This window comes from Muntiacus reevesi, chromosome 1, assembly GCF_963930625.1.
Source record: "Muntiacus reevesi chromosome 1, mMunRee1.1, whole genome shotgun sequence".
Taxonomy (NCBI): domain Eukaryota; kingdom Metazoa; phylum Chordata; class Mammalia; order Artiodactyla; family Cervidae; genus Muntiacus; species Muntiacus reevesi.
Genome location: NC_089249.1, coordinates 53116193 through 53135831, shown reverse-complemented (window position 1 = coordinate 53135831; position 19639 = coordinate 53116193). Strand labels below are relative to the sequence as shown.

Below are 19639 nucleotides of genomic sequence, written 5' to 3'. Positions count from 1 at the left end.
CAGTCAAACACATAAACATTAAAAACAACAAAGACAGTCTGTAGTTTAGTTAACAGTATTGTTACCAGTGTTAATTTCTTAATTTTGATAATTGGGCTATAATTATGTAAGATGTCAACATTGGAAGAACCCAAGTGAAGGGTATAATTGAAACTCTCTATACGATCTTTGCAACTATTCTAAAAGATTTAAAAACAAGCACACAAACCACTGTTGGGGCTCCCAACTGCACTTGGAATAAAACCCAGGCATTTCCCATGGCCAGCAAGGCTCTGCTCGCCCCCGCTGGCCTCTGAGGTCCCTGTGGGCAGGGGCCTCGCCTTCTCACTCACAGCTGTGTCTCCTGTGCCTAGCACACCATAAGTGAGCTCTGAGCTCTGCCTTGTCCTGGAGTCTTCCCGCCCCGTGAGCCTGGGTGCTGGTTGAGATGGCATTTCCCGCCCCTCCCAGAGGCTCACAGCTGGTTCAGCACCCCAGCCCCAGTTCCTTCCCTTTCCCCTGATCAGCGCATCCTTTGAGCCTGGCCCAACCAGGATCTGACTTCACCCCTGCAGCCCCTTTATGAGCACACGGGGCAGACTTTGCAGATGCTCAGGGCATCTGTGTTCTGTCCCTCAGCCAGCCAGGCTCAGCACAGCCTGCTCCATCCAGTGTTTGCAAACTGGGAGGAGCCCTAGGGGGATGTCAAAGTGTTCCCAGCATCTCGCACCTGGCTGATCCCTCCCAGGTGGTGGCCTCCTGCTGTGATTTGGGAGCATGCCACCAGGTGGACAGAGGTGACCGCCTTTGATCAAGCCGGTCACATGGTGAGGGTTCCCCCCAACCCCACTACCCTGTGTTTAAGAGCAAGAAAGCAGATGTCTAGTACAAAATCCCACCACGATCAGGCCGTTCACACTGGGGAGGCACTTCTTCCCACACGCCCTCTCCCCAGGGGCTGAGAGGGCAGGGCAGTGGGGGTGGGGTGTTGACAAGATCTGATGAATGTTTTTAAAAGATGGCTCAGCTGCTGGAGGGAGAATGGACTGAAGGGGCCTGGCAGAACCGGAGACTGAAGGAGGCTCCGGCAATAACCCCTAGTTTGATCAGGGAGCTGTGGCAGAGACGGCAAAAAGGAGACATATTTTTGGGTGTGTTTTGGAGGTGCTGACCAGAACTGCTGCTGACTGGACAGAAAGCGTAAGGAGGGATTTCTGTGGTGGTCCAGTGGCTAAGACTCTGAGCTCCCAGTGCAGGGGGTCCGAGTTCGATCCCTGATCAGGGAACTAGGTCCCATATGCCGTAACTGAAGGATCCTGCTTGCTGCAGTGAAGACTGAAGATCCTCTGTGCTGCAAGACCCACATAGCCAAATATATAAATAATTTTTAAAAACAGACCTCATGACAATTCACCTCTAAGCCGTCCATGAAAAGTGTTAGTCACTCAGTCACATCCAACTCTTTGCGACCTCATGGACTTTAGCCCACCACGCTCCTCTGTCCATGGAATTCTCCAGTCAAGAATACTGGAGTGGGTAGCCATTCCCTTCTCCAGGGAATCTTCCCAACCCAGGGATCGAACCTGGGTCTCCTGCATTGCAGGCAGATTCTTTACTGTCTGAGCCACCAAGGAACCCCTCCACGTGTACCTCCTACGAGTGAGGATGATCTGCTTCTGTTATCACACTCAGGAAGTAAAGCATGGATACAATACACACAGTCCACATTCAAACTGCCTCGCTATCTCAATAATGCCTCTCATAGCTCTTTATTTTCCTATTCTGAATCCAAGCCCGGATACACATGGCATTTTGCTTTCCCCACTCTGTAGCCTCTTTTATTCAAGAACAGCTCCCCAGTCCTTTTTGGTCTTTCATGAAGAGTCCTGTCAGTTACTTTGCAGAATATCCCTCAGTGTGGGTTTGTCTGATGTTCTGTTGGGATTAGAGACAGGTGATGGATTTTTGTTTAAGCAGCCAAATTGGGAAAAGATGCTGTGTCCTCCCCTGTGCACCACGCGGGAGCACCCAGCCAGTTTGCCCCATGCTAGGATGCTGACCAACCACTTGGTTAAGCTGGTGTCTGCCAGATCTCCTCATTCTAAGGGCGCCTTTTCCCTCTGTAATCAATGTGTAATCTGAGGGGTGACACTTTGAGGCCATGTAAATATCCTGTTTCCTAACAACCCTCCATGCAGGAATTAAGCATCAGCCAGTGATTTGTGCCTGAACCAGTTATTACTATGGTGGCTGCGGTAGTCTCTTTAATTGGTTTCTCATCCTGCAGTCTCACCCTGCATCCTTTGCATCCTTGCCCTAGTGAAACTCTTTTAAGGCTCGGAACCAATGACATCACTCCCCTTCTCAAAAACCTTCCGTGGCTCCCTACTACTTAAAGGAGAAAGTCCAGGGATTTTTCTGGTGATCCAATGGTTAAGAATCTGCCTTGCAATGCAGGAGATGTGGGATCGATCCCTGCTCAGGCAACTGATACCCCACATGCTTTGGAGTAACTAAGCTTGCATGCTGCAACTCCTGAAGCTGCCTGCCACAACTAGAGAGTCCATGCACCACAATGAAAGATCCTGCATGACAACACGACGAAGCACCCAGGTGCTGCAACTAAGACCTGACACAGTCAGATAAATAAAAAAGAAAGAAAAAAGAAAGAAGGACATAGAGACACTTTAAAAAAGAGAGAGAGAGAAGAAGAAAGTCCAAACCCCTTGGCTCGACTCGAGGCCCCTCATGGTTTGGCCTAACTATACACCCCACTCTTTGCTGAAGCTGTACATACCAGGATACTCCCTCATCACACTCCTAGCCTGTACTCAGCAGTTTTCTCAACTAGAGCACCATGTTCAGAAGGCATTCCTCTGAGTCCTTCCCGGGCTGGAATGAAGCTCTTTCTGCCCTGCCTCCATCCCCGCAGCTGTTTCTGCTCTTCCTGTGTCCTAGGCTTCTGTTCGTCATCTCCTGTCTGTTTGCATTACTGAATGATGAGCTTTCTGGGACAGGGACCATGTCTATCTCCCCCTGAACACCCAAGGTGTCTAGCATAAGGTCTTACACACAGTTAGTGCTCGTGTGTTTGATGTCTGAATGCTACAGAGGCCATGGGAAGCCCAGACTGCCCCGTGGGGTTAGGACATGGATGCCCCATCTCACATCTCAATCCTCTGAAGGATGCTGAAGACACAGGCCCAGAGGCAACACAGTGCAGTGGTGATGGAGGACCCAGCATCCTGGGTTCACATACCAGCGAGATGCTGACCAGTGTAACAGGCATCAGTGGACTTGGCCTGATCAGCGTCTTTTGTTTTTCTCTGGAAACATCACCTTAATTTCTTCTGAGCCATCTCCTCTCCCAGACTCTCAGAGGTTTGCACAGGGGGCCGATCCCATCCCTGGTCACCAGTTTGGGCACAAAACCATGCTGGGTTCCAGGGAGAACCCTTCCTGGGACCACAGCTACATCTATAGGGAAGATTGTACCCTTTTACTGTGGGAGTTGAAAATTAGGTAGGCTACAGCCTGCCACTCCTGCTGCTCAGCATGTCATCATCAGGGGAGGATCTGGCTGAGAATGAAGCCAACAAAGAAGTAAGCAGAGCAGAGACCAGATTTCTGATGCTGTCTGAACACCTGGATCCAGCCAAACCTGAAGTCATTCTCCTAGACTTTCACTCAGTCAATTTCTGTCACTTGCAACCTGAAGATCCTGACCCACCAGTTGTGAGATGATGTATTTAAAGCAAGTTGCAGGGCACATTATGTCTGCTCCATAAGTATATGGGAACTGTTAACTGTTATTCATCCAAGCTGTCAAAATAAGATGTAACCAGGGGCCCATGTGACCAGAAACCTGGCCATCTGGCTCCCAGTTCCCAGGACATCACCACACCTGTGGTCACAGGGACCAAGCTGGCCTGGCAGAAGGTACTTACCCTCCTTTTTCTGGCCTGCAGTGTCTCCTCCTCCCACAGGGGACTGGGTGAGGAGAGGAGGAGCCTTGCGGGCACTGTCAGCCCTTGGCACCTCCTGCGACTTCCGTGGGATCATCACGGTGAAGTTGTCCCCACTGGGGGCCTCCTCCCGTCTCTCAACAGTGTCCCAGTCCTGCCAGAGAAGGGGAGGAGAAAGTCTGTTTGGAGAGCAAAAAGAGAGAGCCCAGGGCCAGCACTCCCTGCGTGAGATGGGTAGATGGAAGGGAAAGAAACTGACACTGAAAGAGCACCTGCTGCATACTCAGGACTGTGCTGGGATCTTCAATCGACCCTGTGCAGTAGGTACGTCCACTGGCGCTAAGACTTTGCCCAAAGTCACACAGCTGGGAAGTGGTTTATATGGGAGGAGACTCGTACCCAGGGCAGTTGGACTCCATGTGATTGGAGGGCATTGGTAAAGGGGCCCCACCCCAGAGACATTCCAGAGTCCCCAGAGAAGTAGGTGTGTTCAAAATCTAGCCCCACTGCTTCCCAGATGTATGGCCTCAAGTAACACAATTCTCTTCTCTGAGACTCAGATTTCCTGCCCCAAGTCAGGGTCATGCAAGTCTCTACCTCAGAGTGGGGTGGTAAGACTTCCCAAGATACTGCCCACGGGCTGGGATATTTTATTCTGAATCTTATCACTTTCCCTTAGGTTCTCATGGATAGTTTGCCTCTTGTGGCCCAGGACAGACCTTTGAGGGTTGAATGTCCCAGGAAGCTCCTCTGAGTCTCCCCTTTTCCCGGCTAAATCACACCCCGACCCCCCACCCTTGCCAGGCCCCCCAGCCTGCTCCCTTTCCTCTGATCCTCGGAGATCTATGCCAGGGCTGGTTATGGGGCTGAGCAGTGTGTGACCAGGGCAGGGCCTTGGACCAGTCTCACTCTTGCTCTGGGCACCACACCCAACATCCCAGCCTCTGTGAACTGAGAGATTTTGGCAGCCAGAGCCCTTTGGTGACTCACCGGGAGCAGGAATGCCTGCTTCCATCTTGTCATAGCCAGACCTTCAGCCCCCCTGGACTGACCCTGGAGAGTCCTCGCCCCTCCATGGGCAGCCCAAAATGCTGGCTAAGTCTGCAGGGGACCTGGGCTCCCTTCCCGGGTGTGAGACGCTCAGCCCTGTCTGGAGGTTTGGGCGGGATGCCAGGGCTGGCCCGGGGCTGACACCTGCTCTTGCCCTGGCCTCCCGCCCCCATCTCACCACCAATGATGAGTCGCTGGTATCATCAGGGGCTTCGCAGTCAGGGCTGGCGCTGGGGCCAGAGTCGGGGCTCTCGTTGAAGCTGCCACATGGGGAGGAGGCCAGGCCCTCCAGGTAGGGAGCTGCCTCAGGTTCCCGGCTCCTGGAGGCAGCTGTGAAGCCCTCTGCCAGAAGCCCTGCTGGCGGGCCCCTGGGAGAGGAGACAGACTCATGACTTTTTCCCTCAAAGTAATAGGAATTAAGGAGTAACACCCCACCACCGCTCAGGTACACACACAGCCCATGTTTGGGCAGAGGAGGGAGTTAACACCAACAGCTGTCTGTGCTCCGCCCTTCACAGGGCCTATCTCGTTTAGCTCCAAAAGTCTCCCTTTTAAGTGAGTGCAATGATTCCCATTTTACAGATGAAGAAACTGAGGCTCACAGAAGTCAAGGGACCAGACAAGGTCACAGAGCTAGGAAAAGGCAGAAAAGCATTGTGACTCAGGGCTGTGGCCCCAGCCCCAACCATGTCCCTGGAGCAGAAGAGAGAACCCCAAGCTCGGTAAGACTAAGAAGGCAGATGAGTGCTGGGCTAATGGGGGGGTTTGAGAGGCAGCAGGGCGCCAGGGGCAGTGACAGGGCCACCAGTCACGATGCCAGGGAGGGGGCTGTAAAGAAAGCCTTGCTTTAAAGAAGCCAGTAGGTTAGAGCTGGCTTTATCCCCAGTGAGTGACCCACAGATCAGCCTGCGAGATAGAAAAGGGTGACGACCATTAAAAGAGGCCTGTGATCAACTAAGTTTGAGATATATTACATATTTCTCCTACCTTCCCCACCCAAAAGCACAACGCATGCTAGCAAACTAAAATCTCTAAGCCCGGCAAAAAAAAGATATTCAAATTTGTTTATCCCAGACTTTCTGAAACGTTTGAATTCAGAGCTGTTTTGTTTTTAAACAAAGAGGAACACACAGTCCCAAAACAATGCTAATGTGATTCAATAACTCTTTAAAAACAAACAAACAAACAAACAGGGAAACTGAGGTATAAAAAGAGGCCAAAACTTGCTTTTAAGTTCCCTCACCCCATCGGGGAGGGAACTAAAGCTAGACCTCAGGTTTCTAGACTCTCAGCCATGCCCTCCAAGGCACTATGGCCCCAAAGAGGGACTTCAGTCCAACTGAGGCCCCAGAGTGGAGACGGCCCGGAGCAGTGCATGGTCAGGTAGGTGCGTGATAACAAGTGCCCCTTGGTGCGAGACTGTTTAATCTTTTAAAGCAAAGGGACCCGGGAAATGTGAGCAGACTCTGGCCCATGCCCATGCAGGGTGGGTACATGGCTGCTCCATCCCCCAAGTAAGGGCCCATGGAACATGCCCACTGCTCCTGTGCCCAGGCCAGGTGGACAGACCATGTGACCCACGCCAGCAGCCATCACAGGCAGAGGCTGCTATCAGGAAGGGGCGTGGGGTGGGATGGGTGAGGGCATCCTACCCCAGGAAACCCTCCTCAGGCCCCAGGGTCCTCCTACCCACCTCTCAGGCTCTGGGCCACGGCCTGGACCCACCACAGACTGGCAGCTGGAGGTCGGGGTGCTGAGCGGGTCCTCAGGGGCAGGCCGGCAGCGGGGCAGGTCGCAGTAGGGCACCTCAGCGCTCGCAGGCCTTCCAGGCTCCTAAGACAGAGTTGGAGAGGAGGCAGCTCACGGCCCACGTGGGGGCTCCCCTCCCCCTGAGCAGCCCCTCCCCCCACCAGGCGGTGTGGAAGTCTCCAGACAGCTCCTCGGGGATCTCCGCTTCTCAAGAAGAGCTGTCCATCAGACTGGAAGCGCCCCTGGGGACCCGAGCTGGGGACTGGCAGAGGTACAGGGTGTGTGCATGCGCACACGTGTATAGATATGTGTTCGTGTAAATTCCTGCGGTGTGTGCAAGGATTCACATGTGCATGTATGTGTGCATGGCCGGTGGGTACGCTGGTGCGTCTGTTTGCAGAGTGCATATACGTTTGTTTATATGTGTTTATAAATACATGCATCAACATACTCACTCAATTTGTGTACACAAGCAAGCCTGTGTGTGTTGGTACACATGTGTGTGTGCCTGAGGATGTGAAGTGCACAAAAGGATCCCAAAGGGTCTTCTATCACCAAGAGACATGGATGAGGACTACGGGGGAGGGGGAGGATCAAGTTGGCACAGAGAATGTAGGAAAATGTCTAAGGGAGGAAGAGATGGAAAGGAGACCTTGGAGAAAAGGAAAGATACGCCCTCCAAAAGGAGAGTCTGGGGCTCCAGGGCTGGAAGGTCAAGGTCCCAGGAGTGGGGACGGGGCCCCTGAGCCGACTGCCGGCTCCTCGCTGCCTCCAGCCTTGAGCAGGGCCACACCTGCGAAGGCAGGTGCTGGGCTCACCCGGGGGGAACGGCTGCTCACCTCTGGGACGCCCCCCTCCATTTCTCCCCATCTCCTGGGGTGGCAGGGCCCTCCCTCGGTAGGGGGGACAGCGGCCGCGGCACTCTGCACCCCGCCTCCTCTCAGGTTACCTGGGCAGCGGGCTCCGCAGTGGCGGCTGTCGGCTGTCAGCACCTTCGTCCCCGGGGGGCTCCGGCTCAGGCCCCCACGCTGCCTCCCTCCCAGGCCCCGACTCTGGGCCGTGGCAGCGGCGGCCGAGGCAGCGGAAACCTTAGAGGGCCCGGCTGCGGGAGCAGGGGCCCCTCATTACTGTTTCATAAGCCGGGGCCCAGCCAAGAACAATGCAGGACATGAAACCGCAGGAACCCGATCCTCGCGGCTCACCTGAGATCGGGCCGGGCGGGGGGGCCTGGGCACGGGCTCCCTGGGGACCCTGGAGCCCAGAACCAGGGCGGAGGCCACAGCCTGGCCGCAGCCCCAGGGTGGGCACAGAGTCTCCGGGTTCCAGGGAGGCCACCCCTCGGGGACCTGGGCAGTGCCAAGGAGTGGGCTGGAGTGTCTGCTGAGCCAAGCTGAGCCAGAGAACGCCCAGCTGGCTTCAGTTTCACCCCCTGCCCCGGAGCCTGATTCTGATCAGCACCCGGTGGCGGGAGGTGTCAGAACTGCAGCCCAGCCTGGCGCCTTGGCTGCCCTGGGGACCTTGCCACGTGAATGAAGAGGGAGCGGCTCTCAGGGAATCGTCAAGGGGTCCCAGCCCACCTGGGGCCACCAGGACCCCCACTTTGTCATGGTGCCTGCTCCCTGCTTTTACCTCCAGCCCCATCAGTACCCCTCACCCGCACGAGTAGGCCCAGCAGCTAGTCCCCAGCTCTGATTTCCTGTCTGGCGGGTCAGCACGGGCTCTGGCCTCAGACAGCCAGCAGGCCCAATCCTGGCGCCTCCACTTCCCAGCTGAGTGACCTCGGCCTAGTGACTTTCCTCTCTGAGCCTAGTTTGCTCATCTATAAAGTGGAGGTAATTAATGGACCCACCTCCTAGGGGTGTTATGAGAATTAAATCAGTTAATCTGTGTAAAAGGCTTATAACACTGCCTGATCTGCACATATTAAATATCATAAACAATGTAAAAACATTCAATGGAATTTTATTAGTGTTAAATCAATGATATGTTAAATAAACTTAAGAAGAGATGCATTGAAAAGGAATGTGTGGAGTCTGACACACAGCAAGACCCTCCCACTTAGCCCCTCACTCCTCCATCCAGAACCTGGCCATGACCTGGTCAAGACTGTGTGATTTCCAGGGATAAGACCTCCCACACCTCTCAACCTGGGAGACTCAGCTGAAGCAGAGCAGAGATGCATCCAGAGAGCCTAGGAGCCTAGGGGAGCTGAAGTAAGCTTCTGGGAAAGGGATGCTCTGGGACCTGGGGCCATTTCTGCTTTTCCTTTTTAAAAAAAAAAAAAAAAACTTCTCTATTTTATTTTAATGTATCTATTTTTGGCCATGCCCCATGGCAAATGGGATCTTTAGTTTCCCACCAGGGCTCAGACCCCATGCCTCCTGCCTTGGAAGCTCGGTGTCTTAACCACTAGATTTCAGGGGAGTCCCTGCATTTTCTAACATAGGTGAAGACGTCAGAACTGGCTCTAACCCCAAGGGATACATTTATCAGGCCCCTCAGGGATGAGTTTGCTCTGCAGTGTAATTAAGGATCCAGCTGGGAAATGCACAGCTCCATCCATGCCGGGGGGGTGCTTTTTTAACACACAGATTTTGTGACTCCACATGTTTGAACCTGTTCATCTGTGAGCAAGGCTGTCATCAGTGCTAGATCCTGATGACTTGAAAGCCTCTATCTTCTACCGAGTCTGGCTCCGGAGCTCGTTATAGTAAGTAAACCCCCCTCATCCTCACTGTGTCCCCCAGGCACCTCGCACTCACCACCCCAAACAACTCCAAACAAACCTCTTATCCCAGGAACCCTGCCTCAGGAAATAACTTAGCAGTCAGTCATGTTCTGGCCCCTCACCTTACTCAGTGACCAAATCCTTTCCATTCTCCTATTCAGTTAGTTTTGAAATGTGTTCATTTGCCTACATCCCATCATCTCTGATATGAGTAATTGCACCTTTTCTGCTTTGGTCACCTGGTTCATTCACACTCTCTGCTGTCCATTCACTGTCCTGCAGTCAGAGTGACTTTTGAAAATGCAAATCTGATCACATCACTCCTGTGTTTAAAATCCTTAGTGGTTCCCCGTGCCTCTCAGGGAAACATCTAACGTCCCCACAAGGCTGGTGAGACCTACTTCCCCACCCCATTCTCCATCCTTGGCTTCTCTCCCTTCTCAAGTGTGCCTCCTACTTTCTGCCTCAGGGCCTTTGCACATACTGTTTCCCTCCCCTTCCCCCAGCTTCACTGGCCATGCCCTCATAGTCCTCACCAGGCAGCTAAAATACCATTTACTTGGAGTACCATTCCCCAGTGCCCTACCATTTACCCTCACGCAACCGTCATCAACTATTTGCCTGATTACTTTGCCTCCATTTCTCTTGCTTGACACCAAACCTCATGAACTAGAAACTCTGTCTGTTCTATTTAGCACTGTTTCCCCAAATCTAGCATAATGCCTGACACATTTTAAGCACCTCTTCAGGACTTTCCTGACAGTATAGTGGTTAAGACTCCTTGCTTTCACTGCAGGAGGCAAGGGTTTGATTCCTGGTCAGGGAACTAAGATCCCTCATGCCATGTGGTACAACCATAAAATTAAAAAAGAAAAAGAAGGAAAAAAGCACCTCTTCAATACATGTGAACACACGAGGTGGCCCAAGATCTCATCTGAGAAGGGGTGGGACTGAGACTAGCACTCAGGTTCTGAACCCAGGTTCCTTCTCCTGTTCCAAGTTTGCCATCCCCCCACCCACTGGGAGAAGGTCATCTGCAGGGGAGATGGACTCACAGGGCTTTCAAGCATCTGCTTCCTGAACTTGGGGTTGAGGGCTGGGGAGCTATTTTTGGCAGTATCAGGACAGGTAGAAAAGAATCTCCCAGGTTTATTTTTCTGGTTGGGAAGATGGAAGAAAGGAAACTAGTGTGTACTGACCTAGCCACGTGTGACTTGGGCTACGCAGGGCCGGATGCCCTGAGGGTGAGGATTTGTTGCCCCACTTTACCCATCAGGAGAGTGAAACCAGAGAGGTCAATGACTCATGGTCACACAGCAGGTGAATGGAAACTAGGCCTGGAACTCTGGTCTGCCTGGCTCCAAAGCTGAATAGCAACTCCCTTATAATGACCACTTCTCAGAGCCTAACGCTTGCATGGAGACGGCCACCAGGCTCAAGAGGGGCACTGGGAATGGCAGAGTCGTTAGGAGGTCAGGCAAGCACTCTTGAAGAGTCACGGTCCCATGCTTCTCATAGCCCCAGGCTTACATAGACCAGGGCTGAGCCTAAAACTTCATCCATCACATCCATCCATCCCCTTTCACTCCTCCAGTACCTTCAAGGAGAAAGTCCCCAGTGGGTATGGGGTATCTATAATGCCTAACACCTAGCAATCTCCCTTTTTAACAGACAGACAGCAGGACCCAGGCTCAGAATCCCTTTAAAAAAATTTTTTTTGGTCACCCTACTTGGCATGTAGGATCTTAGTCCCCTGACCAGAGATCAAACCAGTACCCTCTGCAGTAGAAGCACAGAGTCTTAACCACAGGGCTGCTGGGGAAGTCCCAAGCTCAGAGCCTTTAGCCTATGACAATACTTCCTGGTTAGAATTTAATGACATTTCTGACTTTCTTTTTCCTTTTCCTTTCTTTCCTTTTAAGCTTCTATATGAAGGACATGATCCTAGTTTTCTATTTGTGGTGGTGATGTAAACTTTTGTTATAGTATAAGTTTAAAAAGGGTACGGATTTAAAGACTAATACAGCAAGTAATGGGCTTCCCAGGTAGCGTTAGTGGTAAAGAACACGCCTGCTAATGCAGGAGACATAAAAGATGCAGACTTGATTCCTGGGTCAGGAAGATCCCCAAGAGGAGAGCATGGCAACCCACTCCAGTATTCTTGCCTGGAGAATCCCCACGGACAGAGGAGCCTGGAGGGCCACAGCCCGCAGAGTTGCAAAAAGTTGGACATGACTGAAGCGACTTAACATAAATGCACAGCAAGAAATAGGTTATATGAGGCTTAGCAAAAAATGATAAAAGCAGGAGGAGAATGACTGGCACTCGGGAAACACTACCATGGTTCCACCGCCTCACTGCACAGATTGGGAAAAGTGAGGTTCTGACCACAAGGAAGGTCAGTGTCTGGGTTCAGCTGCAAGTTAGTGGCCTGGCCAAGCACCCACATCACAGACTCCTTTGTCCCAAAGCATCCCAACCACTCTAGGAAGCCTACCTACCTGGTGCCTTGCTCTGTGGGCCTCCTCAGGTTGGCAACAGTCCTGACAGCAGCTCTGGGCCAGCACATCAGCTTCAAAGTGTTCGCAGGAGGCATTTCCAGCCACCCCCTCCATATCAGTCGAGTCAGGCCAAGGCAGCTCCTTCAGTCTGATGGTGGGGCCTGGGAAGAATGGCAGGGGGAGACAAAGACCAGCTGACCTGAACTCCAGCCCCGGTTTAATCCCAGACAGCCAAGGACCAAGGAAATGAGGTTATCCATCAATTCTTTCATCTGTTCGTTTATTCACTCAACAAACACTCATTAAGCACCTCCTAAGCACCAGGCACTCTGCCAAGCATTTGACATGTGATTTCTACTCATTACTGCAGTGTTGCTCGAAGTGTATTTTGAGGACCCTGCGTTAGACTCAGCTGAGCTGCTTATAAAATGCATATTCCCAATTCCTTCCCTGATCCACCCATTCAGAATCTCTGGAGATAAGGCACTTACACGGGCATTTATACAATGCATTGTATACAAGTCTCCCAGGTGATTCCAATGCACCCCAAAGTTTCAGTGCCCTTGCCTTACAGTTAACATGTGTTGTAGATAAAATGAATGCCAATTTCAGATGAGGCAGCTAAGTCTCACAGAGATTCCATAACTCACTGAAAGTTCCATTGGCTGAACTGGATTCAAACCCAGGCTGTGTCTCCCCGCATTCTCAGAGGTGGGCATGAGGGACACTGGATCACACTGTCCACTCACACAGATTCCCTGGGAAACCCTGGGAAGAGAGGCAAGTGGCCAGCCAGGTATTTTCAGAATTGAGGACAAAATCATGGATGAAATTGAAAAACATTAGGTCACACAGCAAGCCGGGCAGAGCTCAGCCAAAGAGAAACCCTGGTGTTGTGAGGAGCATCGGGCTTTCCCCTTTGGGCCCCACTGAGGGTTCCAACCCCATGTCCTGGGGTGGCCAGGGGAGCCCCACTAGAACAGTGTGACTTGAAGATGCTCTTCTCACCCCCATCAAGGGGGGTGGAGTGAGAGTAATCCATATCCCCAAGCACACATGCACCTTACCATGCCCCCAGGTCAGCAGCTCATACCTGTCAAGTTTCCTCCAAAGTGTCCCAGGGGATCTGGCCTTAGTTGCCAATCTCAGCGGAGAGCTGGAGGATTTCACATCCTCCCCTGGGGCAACCAGGGAGAAGATTCCTGGCTCCTTGACCATCAGACGTGGGGAAGTAGACGGGCACTGAGGGGGCTAGGGAGCACCCACTGACCCTCCGGTAGCCCCGGGGTCTCTAATCCACCCAGGGCCGTTCTCTCTCCTTGTCCTTCCCTGCTTCCAGTGGTGGGGGGTGGCGGGGGACGCATCGGTCTTGCCCAGTCTGGGCGGTTCCTTCCTGATCCCGCCACATAAAGGAGCCTCAGACGAGAACGCTGCTTATTTCCCTGCGGGCGAGTGTGGGGTGCTCAACTACACGTGCCCTTCACCGATCCTGCTTCCTCCTCCCACCCCCAACCAGTTAAGAACCCTTCTCTAAAATGCACTTTAGGTGTGGATACAATGAGAAACCTTCAGCGGACATGCATGCCCCACCCGGAGAATGGATCCCTGGACCTCTCTCCATCCAGCTAGTCAGACAGTCCCTCCCCGAGTCCCTCACTCCTCTACCTTTCCTCACTAGCCTCCCCTCCCTTCCCACCTTTCCGCTCGCGGTACTAACCTCGGCTCGGGTTTCCACACACAGTGGGTGCTGGGGTGGGGTGCCAAGGGTCACAGCCTCTCTATATTAACAATGAATCAGAACGTTGCCCGGGAGGTGGGCGAAGACCACGCCTCTGCCGCTCTCGCATAGGTTCTCCCTAGGTGCTTCATTTACATAAATGGTGTGGGATTGGACAACCCGACGGCAGGGGGCGGGGCGGAGGCGGGGCGGAGGCGGGCGGAGCCCAGATGTCTCCGAGTGCGGGACCCGCCGCACGTTTAGCCGGAGCAGTCGCGTCAGGGTTCCCAGGGGGATCTCGGGGCGGCTGGCACTGGCGAGTCTAGATCTTTCTAATCTCTTTCCCTTCGGTTCATTCCCGCCGCAGTTCCCTAGTCTGGCTTTAGCCCATACCTTGGGCTAGAGACTTAATCTCTCTGTGCCTCAATTTTCTAATCTATAAAGTGGAAGTAGTAACTGTTGAGGACGAAATGAAAACCCCAGGAGTTTTCAACTATTTGCACATTCATTTGCACACTTCCATCGATGTGGAGCTCACTCATAAAATGCCCAGCTCCTCCTTTTTAAAAAATATGCCTTCTTTTTTAAGCTGACACTGCACTGTGTGCCAGCTCCTATTCCAAAATCTCTACATCTGTGAGGATGTAACAACCTGAAGGATTCAGTACCAAGATCCTCATTTCACAGCAACTAGGATCAGAGAAATTACCTCATCAGCGTCACCCAGCTAGTAAGTGGCAGAGCCAAGACTAAAATCCTGGTGTGTCTGGACTCTACTGGTTACTACAGAGCATCTTCAGTCACTAATTCTTTCAGACACTTACAGGTACCTGGTACATGCTAGGCCTGTGCTGGGCACCAGGGAAATGGTAACGTGAACAAAGTGTGGCTCCTTCTGAAAGGGCATACTCACTGACTAGTGGGAGAGACGGACCTCTGAACAGGTCATCCTGGCTCAGGATGGAGTGGGTGAAAGCACATCTCATAACTAGGATAATGATCTTTCTGCTCAGCCCCAATTACTGTAAGCAAAACAGGGAGTAGTCGGCCTTTAGCACTTCTTGGCTGTGTGACCTTGAGACAGTTACTTGACCTCTCTGAGCTGGGGCTGAGGTGGGTGCTTGGTTTGAGTTTGAAGCTCAGGTATGGCCCTCTACCCACCATTAAGCAGTAAAATCAGGAGCCAACTCAGGGTAGCACTACTGACACTTCAGTTCATTCAATACTTATGGAGCCCCTGCGTTGTCAGTTGTATATGCTGAGGACTCATCAGTGTACAAAAGTGCAAATCTCATGTTTTCAGGGCAATTACATTCTAGTGGAGACAAACAGATCTCAAACAAGATAAATAAGCAATATATGGAGTGTACTGGCTTGTGGTAGTGTTAAGGAGAAAAATGAAGCTGGAGTGGAGGTGGGGTGGGAAGTGGCTGGTGTGGGGAGGGAGTCACTTCTTTTTTGGGGGAAGGGCTTTTATTTTTATTCCTTTTTTTTTTTTAACTGGAGGATAATTGCTTTATAGTGTATTGGTTTCTGCCATACATTAACATGAATCAGCCATAGATATACACATCTCCTTCCTCTTGAACTTCCCTCCCACACAGGCATCACTTCTTAGATAAGGTGGTCGTGGAAGGCCTCTCTGAGACAGTGACCTTTTAGCTAAGACCTGGAGAAGACAAGGCAGAGTGGACCTGCAGGTCCCAGGGAAGAGTGTTTCAGGCTGAGGGGACAGAAGCAGTGAGGCTGGAGTGGAAAGAATTAGGGGGTGAGGGGGAGAATCAGTGGGCAGGGTTGGTGGGCTGTTCTGAGGGGCTCTCTGTATCTCTGGAGCCTGCCTGGTTGTACTTCTCCAAGGCAGGGGAAACTATGGGGGGTCAGGTCAGCAGTCAGGGTCCTGAAGGAGAGATGGTTGGAAGGAGGCAGGAGGAGGGGGCTGAGGAGCCAAGGGTGTATTGGGAGGAGCAAAGGGGGCTGTTTGAGGAAGCCCCCTGCTGTAGGGGACAGTGGTAGTTTCAGGCCTGATATGGGAAGGCCAGCTGCAGCCCCATTATATAGATGGGAAACTCAGACTCAGTGCCTCGATGACAGTGCCTGGTCTAAAAACATACTCTGAGTTCTGTGGGGTGGCTCAGGGCATAATGGTGGCAGCCAGGCAGCATCACTTCTTGTCACCATTTCGCCCCAGTCTCCCATTCCTCTTTCAGATCCCTAAAGAGTCTATGCCTGCTCGCCTCTGTTCACACCATTCCCCTGGGCCCAGATAACCTCTTCAGAGATCTGGGGAAGCAGAACAATAAGTGACAATTCTAATCTCTTCTATCCCTCTGAGCCTCAGTTTCCTCACTGTTCAAGCAGGAATGGTCATCCCAGGCCTCCCGGCTCACCAGCCTGTAGTAGAATCATGTGGTCTGAACAGGCAAGATAGAGGTGAAGGGGGCTGTGACCCAACTGAGCAGGGGCAGGAAGGCACAAATCTCTGAAGGGGTCTTCAGGGCAGGCTCCAGCCCAGCGCAACCCTGTGAAATAAGTGGTGATCCAAAGTCACCAGGCTTGTTTTTACTGGAAGCTGAAAATCTGAACATTTAGATGAAACCTCAAATTTTTAAAATATGGCTAAGTCAAATTGCTTTTAAACGCTCTGTGAGTCACCAAATGAATCTTCAGGACTTCTCTTTCACGCAGTGTTTCTGGAATGGTAAATCACAGGTTGTCATCCATTAGCAATGACTTAGGACTTCCCTGGTACCTCAGCAGTAAAGATCCCCTGAACAGGTCATCCTGGCTCAGGATGTACTGGGCAATGCAAGAGAGTGGGTTCAATTCCTGGGTTGGGAAGATCCACTGGAGAAGGAAATGGCTACCCACTCCAATATTCTTGCCTGGGAAATCTCATGGACAGAGGAGCCTGGTGGGTTACAGTCCATGGGGTCTCAAACGAGTCAGACACGGCCTAACGACTAAACAACAAGTGATAATTTAAATGCCATCCCCTCCAGGAAGCCATCCTTAGTTACCCCAGACTTGAGGGAGGGCTCCCTCCCCTGGGATCTTGCGCATGACTCCCATTGCTCCTAGGGTGTCTTTCACATTGTCAACCTCGTGAGTGGCGCCCCCTGGAGGTAAGATCCTGGATCTCCCTCTCCCATTTCTCAGGCCTGCTTCAGCTGTCTGGCAGTGTTAGCGTATGTATCTAGGGTGTGACTTATGTGAGGAAGGACCCACAATTTGGGCATACTTATGTTCTGGGGCTTTCCCTGGAGATGTACATGTGTCCAGCCAGAGACTACCTACAGCTTAAATCCCAGCTCCAACAGAGAGACAGCGAATAGCTAGAATTCAGCTAAAGCCCTGTCCTGTCATATATCAGGGTGGAGTGGGGGCGCTCACCTCAGTGTGCCTCACCTGCAAAATGGGCTCAATGTGATTGCCTGCCCTGTGGGGTTACCCTGAGAACTCAGGGAGTTAAACCAGGTAAAGGGGGACTGGGAAACAGTGAGTACTCAATAAATGTTATTAGTATTCTCTCTTCTCCAGTCTCTTCCTCTCCATTCCCATATATAGAGTTTGGGGAATGTAAGTCCCTGGAGGGCAGGGACCACTCTGTTTTGCTCAGTGCTAAGGACCTAATACTGGAGAAGACAATGGCAACCCACTCCAGTACTCTTGCCTGGAAAATCCCATGGATGGAGGAGCCTGGTAGGCTGCAGTCCATGGGGTCGAGAAGAGTCAGACATGACTGAGCGACTTCACTTTCACTTTTCTGCATTGGAGAAGGAAATGGCAACCCACTCCAGTGTTCTTGCCTGGAGAATCCCAGGGATGGGGTCTCACAGAGTCAGACACGACTGAAGTGACTTAGCAGTAGCAAGCACCTAATACTGCTTAACTAAGCACTTCCCTACTGGCGCTTAGTAAATTCTGGGTTTGAGAGTGAGTGGTGAGTGAGAGGAGGGTCTGCCCACCTTTCCCTTGATTTTTTTTTTTGGCCACACTGTACAGCTTGTGGGATCCTAGTTCCCCGGCCAGAATCGAACCCTTCAGGGAAATGCATAGCCATAAGCACTGAACCACCAGGGAATTTCCTCTCCCCTGGATTATTGCTGGAAGGTCTTGGAACTTCCAGGCTCCCTTGCAACCCCGGTGTTCCCTGACCCTGCCATCAGGGTCACCCCCAAAGTCATCCCTGACCCTGACTTTGACTCTCCCCAGGCTAAACCCCCTCCCCCACTCACAGGCTCCCGCTGGCCACAGGATAAGGGTCCAGATCATTAGCTCAGCATCTAAAACCCTTAAGGGTCTGGTCCCTTCAAGCCTCTGCAGATTTCTCCTCTCATCACCCCTCCCCAACCTCTCCTCTCCCAAGGGCTCTCTGCCTGCCTGTCCATCCCGTTTCCCATCCACCTGGCTGAACCATCTTTCAAGACTCATGCCAGTGTCACCTCTTCACTGTTCTGTGCCCCACCCCTGGGCCTATATGTTGAACCCTGACCTCCAGGGTGAACTCCATGTGTCTGTCTCCCCCATGAGATGTGAGGGTCATGTCTTATTAGTTGTAACAAGGATAACTTTTGATGTAACTTGAGACTCAGTTTTCTCATCTGTCAAATGGAGCTAGTATCCGTTTCACAGTACTGTTGTGAGTTGATAATGTCACTAGCACATTGGAGGCGCTTGATAAATTTGTTTCCTATCCTCCTTTTGATTATTTGCCAGTCATGGTGACTAAGAGGGAAGGGAGAGAGCAAAGTTCACTGGACAGTGAAGGTTTCAGCAAAGGCCTGAGGGAGATGACTGTGGTGAAGAGGAGAAAAAACCTAGATTTAGAAACTTGCAGACAGGCAAGCATGGCACAAGGGCCAACAAAATTCTCAAAAAGATTATTTCAAGGATTATATGAGAACACTGGTGGGGAGGGGGACTGAGTTCAATGTAATCCAGCCAAGACCGACTGAAAACGTAGGGGTTCCGATCCTGTGCCGGGGCTAGACACACAGAAATGACCACACAAACTTCCCAGGGCCTGGCTCAGGGAGAGAGGGAACCCAGTTAGAACATGCTCAGTGTTTAAAAGGAAGAAACACAAAGTGTGCCTGGAGCCCGGATGGACAAATGACTAATTCCCAGGGGTCGGGGAAGTCTTCCCAGAGGAGGCAACTCAGAACCGAGGAGAGCGGGACAGGCTGAGGGCAGCCTGTGAACATCTAAAGAAAGCGCTTCTATAGCATCTGGAGGAGGCAGATGCTTGTTCAGAACAGGACTTTGCTAAGACAAGGGCAGGGAGTGAGCACCCCACACTAGGATGAATTGGGAACCTCTCCCCAGAACCATCCACACAGCCAAAGGGAGGCCAACAGCTCAAGTCTAGGGAACATCAAGGTCAAGGGGACCTTTTTCTTTTCATATTTATTTAGTTGGCTGCTTGGGGGTCTTGGTTACAGCACGCAGGATCTAGTTCCCTGACCAGGGATTGAACCTGGGCCCCCTGGATTTGTGTCAAGGAGCCTTAGCCACTGGACCTCCAGGGAAGTCCCAGGATCTAGAGGATTTTGGAACAGGAAGCTAAGGCTTCCCTGACATCCGACCCCTCTCCTCCTTAGTTCCAGACCCACAGGGCGGCTCCACCTGGCCTCCTCACCCTAAGCTCCCAGGGAGAATCAGGCCACCCCAAAACCAGATCCTACTACTGAGCTGAGGCCTGGTTCCCGGTAACTATGGCCATGGCGTTGTTTTACTAGCACAGGCCTGACCCATCAGGAAACTTCAGTGTAGTAACAGGGACAGATAAGCCTCTGCTATGGCTTTAGTTCCACAGTCGGATCCCCTCCAAACAGCCCTTTACATTTCTGGCTCCTGTGGGAGAATCTGCTGTTTGCACCCCAATACTGATTCTCCCTTCAGCAACACAGTCCCCAATTCTTAGGTGGATACATGGTTCTCCAGAACAAGC

The 19639-nt window shown here is 52.0% G+C and overlaps 1 protein-coding gene across 1 annotated transcript in view; it reads right to left on the bottom strand.

The window, feature by feature from the left end:
* TRIOBP (TRIO and F-actin binding protein) overlaps positions 1-12101 on the bottom strand; it is a 57174-nt gene extending 45073 nt beyond the window's left edge. Inside the window, 4 exon segments of the mRNA XM_065943655.1 lie at positions 3927-4098; positions 5173-5362; positions 6688-6827; positions 11973-12101. Of these exon segments, the coding sequence (XP_065799727.1) occupies positions 3927-4098; positions 5173-5362; positions 6688-6827; positions 11973-12086 (616 nt within the window). The 5' untranslated portion in view covers positions 12087-12101.
* Between the last annotated feature and the right edge of the window lie 7538 nt (positions 12102-19639).